Below are 10,743 nucleotides of genomic sequence, written 5' to 3'. Positions count from 1 at the left end.
TTATTATTATTTACAAATGAAGAGACACAGAAACACTAAGTTTGTTCTGTCTCTGCAGGTTTCACAGACTGAGCGGTTGAGCGTTCCTCGTGCTCACAGGGAACAGTCGCCTCAACAACACGGCAGACGTTTCCGGGGTAACTTTTAAATCTGTCCGGATGGAAACCAAACACATTAGTTCCTACTTATTACAGAGGAGCAAATGTGATGTGACAAATATTTCCTACTCATATTTCATTGCGGAGTCTCTTAACCTCTTTACTCCCGCCTAAACCGAGAGGATCTTTTTCCTCAAGTCAATCATTTTTTTGTCGGGTATTCAACTCAATTTTGTAACTTTTTTGTCATTTTTTTGTCAGTTTTTTTTAAAATCACATTTGTCATTTTTTGTCAATTTTTTATCAATTTTTTGTAATTTTTTGTCACATTTTTCTAATTTTTTTGTCATTTTTTTGTCACATTTTTCTAATTTTTTAGTCACTTTTTTGTCACATTTTTCTAATTTTTTAGTCACTTTTTTGTCACATTTTTCTAATTTTTTTGTCACATTTTTCTAATTTTTTTGTCATTTTTTTGTCACATTTTTCTATTTTTTTAGTCACTTTTTTGTCACATTTTTCTAATTTTTTTGTCACATTTTTCTAATTTTTTTGTCATTTTTTTGTCACATTTTTCTAATTTTTTTGACATTTTTGTGACATTTTTGCCACTTTGTCAGGAATTTTTTGTCACATTTTTGTCACATTTCCATCATTGTTTTCGTCTCAGTTTCGTTGCTCTTTTCCAGAAGCTTTTGGATTGGGGTAAAGCCAAACTGGAGAAAATGTGCTCGGTTCAGGTGGGAGTTAAGGGGTTAAAGACACTTTTTTGCACAGGCTTTAAACAAAAGTTGAGCTGAGCATTTTTCATATTTTGCTGTATTTTTTCTGCTGTTTTTGTCTTGTTTATATCCTGTATTGTAGCGTTTATCCTGGTTTTATTTGAAGGACTTGTACCTGATTTACCTTTTAGTTGTTTATTTGAGCAGCTACATTTTCCTAACGTACATAATACACATTAAACAGTCGTAGATGCTCAAGAGGAGTCGGCTGAAGCTTGAAGGTTGTAAACGCCTCCCCCACATTCAACACAATAAACATTTACATCTCACAGTAATATGTGACAACTGTATCCACAACAAAGAAGTTTGCACATGAAAAAAAAGGCATTTCCATCAGAAGAAAATAAGATTACATGACTGGAACACATGTGCTGTTGCTCACATTTCCCATAGAAAGTAATGATTTACGTGAATAACATCATCTTAACAGTTTGACTAAGAAAGTCATTTGACAGATCATCAACAAATCAGAATACGGCGTAAACTTAATGCATCAGGCTGGTTGTTTTTCACAAATAACTTCGACAACATCTTTTTATGAGGCTAAAAACACTCATGGCGTCTTAAATGAAAGTTTATTTCACTGTGCACTCTGATGACAGTGATGAATGTTTGTAAATGTTTTATAATATATAGGCCTGTCTCACTTGAGCTAAATACTGTCTGTAGCCTCGTTTATTGGGCTGGTTTTCTCCGGTTCAGAGTGAGTTTGAAGGTGAGCTTCAAGCTCCTCAGGAAGAGCGTAGGCTCTTCTGCACTGAACACATGCATGAGGCTTCTTCACATGAGTTTGTTTATGATATTTCAAATGTGCCTTTTGACGAAACGCTGTCCCACACTGATCACAGATGTGTTTCTTCTCTCCTGTGTGCACCTGTTTGTGATTTTCCAAGTATCCTGGACGAGCGAAAGCCTTTCCACAGACGTCACAAGTGAAGGGCTTCCCTCCGGTATCACAGGGGACCCTTTTCTTCTTCTCATGGGAGAGTCGCACATGGTTTCTCACAGCGCCGTTCGTTTTGAATGTTTTCCCACACTGGCCACAGATGAAAGGTCGATGTGTCGAGTGGGTGGCTTGATGTACTTCTAAATGCTTCAGTGATGGAAAAGGTCTGCCACATGTCTCACAACAGCACACGTCCTCTCCGACGTGCATCCGTTTATGAAATTTAAAGCCCGATACACTGGAGAGGCTTTTCCCACACTCTTCACAAGTGAAGCTCCTTTTACTGTGAATGAGTTTGTGGCGTCTTAAATAGGACTGTTTAAAAAAGGCCTTTCCACACTGGTCACACTGATGCTTCTTTATTCCTGTGTGAATGAGTTGATGTTCTCGTAAAATTGATAATTGTCCAAAACCTTTCCCACACTCGTCACAGCTGAAGTCTCGTTTTCCTGTGTGAACGACTGAGTGTATGTTTAGAGCCGTCTTATTGGCAAACCTCTTCCCACACTGGTCACATGCACACGGCTTCTCTCCAGTGTGGACTGTAATGTGGACAGTGAGGTCATGTTTTGCCGTCCACTTCTTGTCACAGAAGGGGCAGCTGAGCAGGTTTTCCCCGGTGTGGAGTCTCTGGTGCTGTGTTAGTGTTCGTTTCTGGCTGTATGACTTCCCACACTGCTCACAGTGATGCCGTTTCTTTCCACAAGTGTCTTTATCTTTGGGGACGGCGTCAGCGACTTCCTGTTAAAACAAACAGAATTATTCATGTGAGTAAATGTCAGTTGTTGGACGACTGCAGGACAGAAGCTCCGCCTCCCCACAGCTCCAGCTGCTCTGACCTCACACTGTGATTGTTCATTGAAACATTTTGAATTAATTTTGTTGTATTTCATTGACTTTAAAGTAGCTGCTTTTGATCACTTACAAACATAAGCTAAAAAATGCTTATTTGACCGATCCCCATGATTCTGTTACTCGTCCAACATTAGGGATGGGCACCGTTAAACGGTTCCTACTTGGAACCGACCGAAAAGCTCCGGTCGGGGGCGGTATCGAAAAATTTTAATTCTTTCGGTGCCAACTTTCGGTTCTTTTTCTCTCCAGACGTCAATATGTGACCCGCAGTGAGTCTCAAAAAAGCTACATGAACGTGTGCGCAGATACTGACCCGCTTCAGCGCAAATGGAGCGAAGCAAAGATATATTTTATAGATGTAACTTATAGCGAAGCAAAACTTGCTAAACTTTTGTAATAGAGATGACAGAGCCGCGGTCTGCGTCAGGACTGAGACAGGACGTATACTACACCGGTTGTAAAACCCAGAGCTAAACAAAACCAGTTATAAACCAGGACTAAACCAGGACTGAATAAGAAACTTGAGCTTTTAGTCAAATTGAAAAGCAAAAAAGAGCAGTGACAAGAAAGACGTGTTTACCTTTAGCGACAGACCCACGGAGGCTGAGCTTACGTGCTCTTGTTTACAACTTTACAGCAGCTGCAGCGACAGGAATATCCAAGATGGTTTGTTGAAAGCGAGCGCTCACTCTGTATTAGACATTGTTGGTCCAGTTTTGGTAAATTGTCAGTGGCAGAGTGAGCGCTCACACCATGCAAGGATCTTTGAGTGTGAAGTTGCTTTCGCTTCGTCGAACAGCGCAGTGTGTTTAGAAAAGTTTAGCTGAAAGAAAACCATGTCCTGATGTAGATCTGTCCTGTCTCTGCAGCTTAAGAGGTAATAACGTCCTTTCTTTCTCTTTATCTCTGCTTAAGTGGAAATTGTGCTCAAAACACGAAGTCACAGGCGACGCTGCTGCTCCTGTGTAGCTTCTGCTGTGCCGTTTTAGGATTTTTTCCTGAACTATACTTTTTTATACACGTCATTTTTATTGAATTAAAATAACATTGGTATCGAAAAAAGTACCGTTAAGGCACCGGAACCGAAAAGCAGGTATCGTTAAAGTACTTGGTATCGAAAAAAAAACGAACGGTACCCATCCCTATCCAACATTAGTTTGTGTCAGTCTGGCTTTTATTGTAACAACATTATCAGTGACGCACCTGAACCAAAGTTCATGAACGCGTGAACTGAACTCAGTGTTACTGCCTGATGAACGCGTTCATTCTGGTGTCTGAACGGCATCCCGTTCTTTTTACGTTCGTTCATTATGGTTCCATCCATTTTCTTCCGCTTTATTGCGGGGGCAGCAGTCTCAGCAGAGACGCCCAGACTCCCTGATCCACACACACCTCCTCCAGATGTTCTGACCCCGAGGCCACACCTCCTCCAAATGTTCTGACCCCGAGGCCACACCAGGCCAGCTCGGAGACATAGTCCCACCAGCGTGTCCTGGGTCGTCCACGAGGCCTTGTCCCACGAGGACATGCCTGGAACACCTCCCACGGGAGGCGGCATTTTGGTGCCAGATTTCTTATACCAGTGATTTAAGACGGCGGATCAGTGAATATAATTATAAAACCTCGCCGCGCTGTCTGAGTTTACCAGCGGCTCTAAACTCTGGCCACGGTGCAGCTCCGCCCACGGCCCGACTGTGTCCAGGTCTGTGGTGGTGAACTCTGCTGTGTAACCAGCGGGTCCACACGGTCCCGTGAGCAGCCACAGTGTGAGGCTACGAAGCGAGTCTCCCTTGTGTAACGTCTGTCTGCTCCGCGGTGCCACTCATTTGCATAAATGTGGAGTTTTTTAAATTACAAATTAGCTCCTAAAACAATCTTATTCACATGATTAATTTACCAAATTAACACAAATGCAATTGAATATTTGTAGCTTCACTTTCCAATAAGAATCTACCTATTAAACTGAATAAATAATAATAAAATACAATATGATTAGCAAAGATATCCAAAATCCACTGATAAAACAGTGACAGGCCGACATGGAAGAGCCTGACACTAAGAGAGGAGGCCACTTTCTCCAGCTCTCAAGGTTTGCAAAAAATTCATCACAAAATACATGATTGTTGCTTTAAGATATGGAATTTAAAATATTTCCCTGCGAGTGGAAATAAACTTCTCTCCTTTTTCACCCCTGATCTGTTTTCATGCCTGAATAAAAGCTCGCAGCAACAACAAAAGAAGAAATATAAACAATTATGAACTATGAACAAACTAGTTCATATTGAAATTTGTGAACTGAACTTTGAACTAGTTCATGTAGAAAATGAACTTCACTGTCCTCAAGGTTAGGGTTAGGGATGTCACAGTTACCGGTGTAGCGGTAAACCCACGTAATAATGTTGACCATAATAATTACCGTCTTGTTTTAGAAAAAATATTTTACCGCAGTGGATTACGGCGCCCGCGGTTTAGGTAAAATGAGCCTCATGAGGCGCCGTCTCCTCTGCTGAAGCTGCCACAGGCGCCTCTGTAGCTACAACCAAAACTAAACTGTCTCGAAGCTGGAATCATGTCCGACACGACAGCGCAGGATCAGCCTCAGAGACCGAGCCTGAAGTCTGGGCATGTTTTGGGTATTTTAAGAAGCTGAAGGACAGTTGATAGAGACAGTTTTCCTGTTTGTGGAACGTGCAGGAAAAAGTGTCTCTAAAGCAGCGAGACTTCGAACCTGTGACTCTCCTGCGTGACCGTCTCCCTCAGCTCTATAGCAGGAAGCTAACGTTAGCGTGACCGTCTCCACAGCTCTATAGCAGTAAGCTAACGTTAGCGTGACCGTCTCCCTCTATAGCAGTAAGCTAACGTTAGCGTTTTAGCTGAAATGCTGATGTGGGACTTTGGGTTGAGGGAGAATGTAACGAGTCGCCCCATAGTGCGGCTGCAGCGCCACCGCCAGCATAAGCCGTGTCCGGATACCTCCGCACAATGGCACAATGCGTCACGGGGCTCCCGGTGGCAGATTGCAATAGATTCACTCTCGCCGCAGTTTTATGAATTTAACAATAATCACTGTCTGAGGCATTTTCCCAAATCTGCAAAGCGAAAGCTCACTGGATGGACAACAACAATGTTCCTGATATAGACGGTTTATCTTCATTTCTGACGCTATAAATAGTTCATGTAAAACCCTCGAAACATCAACAACACATCGTTATAGTTCCTTTACTTTGATGTGAAAAGGCTTTGTCTGTATTTTTTTTTTAAATGTAATAAGCACTGTTAAACTTTTTTGAAACTATTTCAGTTTGTGCAGGACCATCAATGCTTTCTGAACATATTAAAGCGATAATACCGAAAACCGTGATAATTTTGGTCACATTATCCGTGAGGTAAAATTTTCATACCGTGACAGCCCTAGTTTAGGACTATGGTCAGGTTAGCTTTAGTTTAGCATTACAAACAGTTGAGAGGGGGGTAATCTGAAATCAGGGGGGGGTGTCCGAATTTCTCTTACTGGCAGATCAACTTCCTGACAGCGAGCATGACGGCCAGCTGTTTCTCCTCTACAGACTTCACGTCGTAGTTTCAATGCACGGATGTAAATAATGTAGCTTTTACATTTGAGCGTCTTTTTTAGTTTATTTTTCCTATCAGTAGGCTATAAAGAGCATCGCTGCTGCGCTAATGTGGAGCTTTTGAGGACAGCACATCAGCGCTCATGCCCAATGGAACTTTCCACAAGCTGATCTACCAAACCTGTCTCACCTGTTCTTGTTCACTCATATGAAATGTTTATGTCTGATGATTTATGCTCGATCTGTCAATAAACTTCCTCCCTGCACTTCAGTTTGCCTCTTCGGGGTTGGCGAGATAATGTCAAGTCAGTCTAGTAATATTTTGAATCCATTTCTCTGATGGAAAACAGTGCAATTTTTAATGGGCAAATAAAACGGTCCACTCTCTCATACACCAGCCCGAGGACATAAAAGTGACTCTCCGACTCTCCAATTCCAAGACCACCCACCTAACTCTGTGTTCACCACTGACCGTTATGTCCATGGTCGTAGTTCTGGAGTTTAGTGACGGTGCTCATGTCAGACACGGCTACATCGTATCTTTTGGATCAGAGGTCGTCGACCCACTTTGATGGGAATAATCAAAGTCTGTAAAACCAATGACCTTTATATTTAACCAGGACAGTCCCGCTGAGATTAAGAATGTCTTCAGATACGGAGAACATGTAAACTCCACAAAAAAAAGGTAGCTGGGAATTGAACCCAGAGCTTCTAGCTGTGAGGCCTGAGCTCGAGCCGCTGCGCCACCACATGTACTCATTACATTGCACTTTTCCATCAGAGACGCACATTATCTCGCCAACCCCAAAGAGGCAAATTGAAGTGCAGGGAGGATGATAAGTTTATTGACAGATCGAGCATAAATCATCGGACATAAACATTTCATATGAACAAGAACAGGTGAGACAGGTTTGGTAGATCAACTTGTGGAAAGTTCCATTAGGCGTAAGCGCTGATGTGCTGTCCTCAAAAGCTCCACATTAGCGCAGCAGCGATGCTCTTTATAGCCTAGTGACAGGAAAAATAAACTAAAAAAAAGACGCTCAAATGGGGCAAAAGCTACAGTGATTGCATTTGACAATCAGGTGTAGAGGAGACACAGCTGGCTGATAAACTCGGACACCCTGAAGCCGCTGTAGAGCTTCTTCCGGTTCACTCGAGCTAATGTCGAATAAAGATCTAACGTCACCGCGTTTTACGCCACGATCATGAACATAAAGTAGATCATAAAAGTGTTATGTCACCATTTTGGAAACGTCCGTCCTCTTTCTCTGCAAACACACGGGTCAGTCCGAGTCCAGGGAAGGAATGAGCAGCTCCGGCTCCAGGCCCGAAGTCTGGAGATAAAGAAGAGCAGCTCCTTTTACAAACTTATTATTATTATTTACAAATGAAGAGACACAGAAACACTAAGTTTGTTCTGTCTCTGCAGGTTTCACAGACTGAGCGTTCCTCGCGCTCACAGCGAACAGTCGCCTCAACAACACGGCAGACGTTTCCGGGGTAACTTTCAAATCTGTCCGGGTGGAAACCAAACACATTAGTTCCTACTCATTACAGAGGAGCAAATGTGATGTGACAAATATTTCCTACTCATAACATTTAACCTCTTAACTCCCGCCTGAACCGAGAGCATTTTCTCCAGTTCAGCTTTACCCAAATCCTCTAGGCCAGTGTAACGCCTCATTTGAAAGACCTACAAAACTAAATTGATCTTTTTCCTCACGTCATCAGATTTCTTTTCATCACTTTTTTTTGTTGGGCAGTCGTCTCATTTCTGTCAAATTTTCGTGACTTTTTTGTCAAATTTTTCGATTTTTTTTTTTTGGTCAAATTTTTCTCAGTTTGTCATTTTTTCGTCCATTTTTTCTCAATTTATCGTAAAATTTTTCTCAGTTTTTTTTTCAAATTTCTGTCAATTTTTGTCATTTTTTTTGTACATTTTTCATCACTTTTTCGTCCATTTTTTCTCAATTTTTTTCTCTGTTTTTTTTGTCATTTTTTTGTACATTTTTTGGCACTTTTTCGTCATTTTTTTTTTTTATTCTTATCACTTTTTCTGCCATTTTTTCCTCAATTTTTCGTCAAATGTTTCTCACTTTTTTGTCAATTTATTGTCAATTTTTGTCGTTTTTTTGTACATTTTTTGTCACTTTTTCGTCAATTTTTTTCTCACTTTTTTCACATTTCCATCATTGTTTTCGTCTCAGTTTTGTTGCTATTTTCACACCTTTTTTCCAGAAGCTTTTGGATTGGGGTAAAGCTGGAGAAACTGTGCTCGGTTCAGGTGGGAGTTAAGGCGTTAATTGCGGAGACTATTAATGGAATGATTCCTGGTTAACGCTAGAATGATCAAGGATTTGGCATAAACAGTGAAGCATGAACTAACAGGTCCACAAACCCGACCAGAGATTTATAACCAAGAGTTTTTCTGATTCATTGACTGAGCAAGAAGTAAAAATCACGGGAAACCCACAACTTTGCGTCTGTACATTTATTTGATTGACCACAGCGTGAATAAAACAAGTGTCTTACGATGTATTGGAAAGATGCAGGATGGGTGAATCTCTGCGAAATGGAGGGAAAGATAAGATTAATTTGACTCATGAATCTGATCGGAACGACACCAGCTCTGAACAGCCACAGCGTGATTTAGCCTCACTCTGCGAAGCTACTGAAGGGCTAGAAATATCTAAACTCCGCCACTGCTGGAGTGTTTGTATTTTAGTTTATGTAATGCTATTTAACAAAAACTGATACGATATTTGCAAAACACACATTGTAATGATCAGATCACGTCATGTCAGCTGTTAAAGAGGGGGTATTCTGCTTTTTTCACCAGTCTATATCACACTACAATGATGACCAAACCTTCTGTTGGTCTGTAAATGCAGTAAATTAGAATAACTGCCTTGTATAAAATGTCTCTCTCAAAATGGCTGTAGTGAATGTCTTATAATAGGCCTCTGTCTCTTTAAGAACCTCTGAGCCTTTCCGACACGCCCCCTCCACACGCTGTCTGTGGCATCAGTGGGGAGGGGGTTCTGCTGAGGAGCAGTGGTTGGTTACTCGGCTGGTGACGAAAGCTCGGAGGCGTCTCCAGGAGGTGGGGGCGTTCCTAGGAGGACTCAGGCAAACCTATCCCTAAAATGGCCGCCATCAGAGTTTTTACAGATTACTCAGAAATACGTGAATGTGCCAAGGCAACACTTCAGGCATGTTTTTAATGAGGGAATGACAGAATAACATGATGTGAAGCTTGAAAAAGTTTGTAGGGATGGATGGTGTTACTGAGGATGGCCTGAACAGATTGATCAAACATAGACAGCACTTGATTACACACAAAGGACTTCAGTCTCCTCAGAAAAAAGAGCCTGGCCTGACCCTTTTTGTACAGGGACTCTGTGTTGATGTTCCAGTCCAAGTTGCCGTCCAGGTGGACACCTCGATATTTGTACGTGTACATGTACGCTACTTGCCTGGAGAATGTTCTTTTTCTTGCCAAAGCAGATGGACATTTCTTTGGTCTTGTTAGTGTTTAGATAAAATGTATAATTGATTTGCAACATCATGACAAGAAAATACTTTTTTGATCTCACAATGAAAATAAGACGACCTTTCACTTTTTCACTCAGAGAAAGACACTTTTAAGAAAGTCTCTTGGTATCGGTTAATAGAGCTCCACAGTCCCGCCTCCTCTCCGGTCCGGAAGTAAAATCCCCCTCTTGCTTTGAGACCGTATTGATTTGGAATAAAGTCTTTAACTCTTGGGCTGAATCCAGCTCTGTGGTTCTAAAGCGACCGCAAAGTCAGACGCAGGTGAAAAAAGCACGTCTGAGATCCATCTAGTTTAACTGCGAGCCTTCGTCCTAGAACTACATTACCCAGGATGCTCGGGAGTCCCATGATCTACTACGAGGCTTTTGATTGGTGGAGCTTCACGTTCCCACACGTGTTTATTATTGTAATGTAGACAATATATTATAAACAATGTATTCAAACATAATGCAGGCAGAGAGTTGACGTTTTATCCAGATCTAACACTGACCGTAAGAAAAACGTCAAAAAAATGTTCCCAACGATCCAATTAAACGAACCACCATCATTTTTATTCCCATTAGCAGGATTCAGATTGTTTAATAGTGAAATAATATAGAACTTTTGTCTGCAAAGTAACAGAAACTGGCCGTGTTTGCTGAAAACCTCGTTGCCTTGACGATGTCGCAAAGGTTCTTGGGATACGGAGTTTCTATAGTCAGGAAGTGAATGATGTCACAGCCTTGTACCTTTGCCTTTTCTTCCGCGGGACTGTGGAGCTCTATTTGGGATATCAGCAGATACTCAAACCTGGAGCATCGGAATTGGAAGCAAAAAAGCTGGACCGGTGCATCTCTAGTTTGGAGCCTCACATTTGGATTTGCTGAGGCCGGATTTCCAGTTGTTTCAGCGGGATCTGGTCTGAGGCCTAGTCCACACGTAGCATTTATAAA

At 41.7% G+C, this 10,743-nt stretch overlaps 1 protein-coding gene across 1 annotated transcript; it reads right to left on the bottom strand.

Annotated features, from left to right (window-relative positions):
* Positions 1–1,530: 1,530 nt before the first annotated feature.
* On the bottom strand, positions 1,531–7,624 carry LOC306977710 (uncharacterized protein). The gene is made up of 2 exons (XM_079576138.1): positions 7,498–7,624; positions 1,531–2,567 (listed from the first exon to the last, which is right to left on the bottom strand). The coding sequence occupies exons 1-2, from the start codon at positions 7,498–7,500 to the stop codon at positions 1,533–1,535; spliced, it is 1,038 nt and encodes a 345-aa protein (XP_079432264.1). The 5' UTR covers positions 7,501–7,624; the 3' UTR covers positions 1,531–1,532.
* Positions 7,625–10,743: the final 3,119 nt, after the last annotated feature.

The sequence above is a fragment of the Gobius niger genome, assembly GCF_951799975.1.
Source record: "Gobius niger genome assembly, chromosome: 18".
NCBI classification, from domain to species: Eukaryota; Metazoa; Chordata; class Actinopteri; order Gobiiformes; family Gobiidae; genus Gobius; species Gobius niger.
The sequence above is the reverse complement of the archived record's forward strand: the minus strand, read 5'-3'. Positions and strand labels throughout refer to the sequence as shown.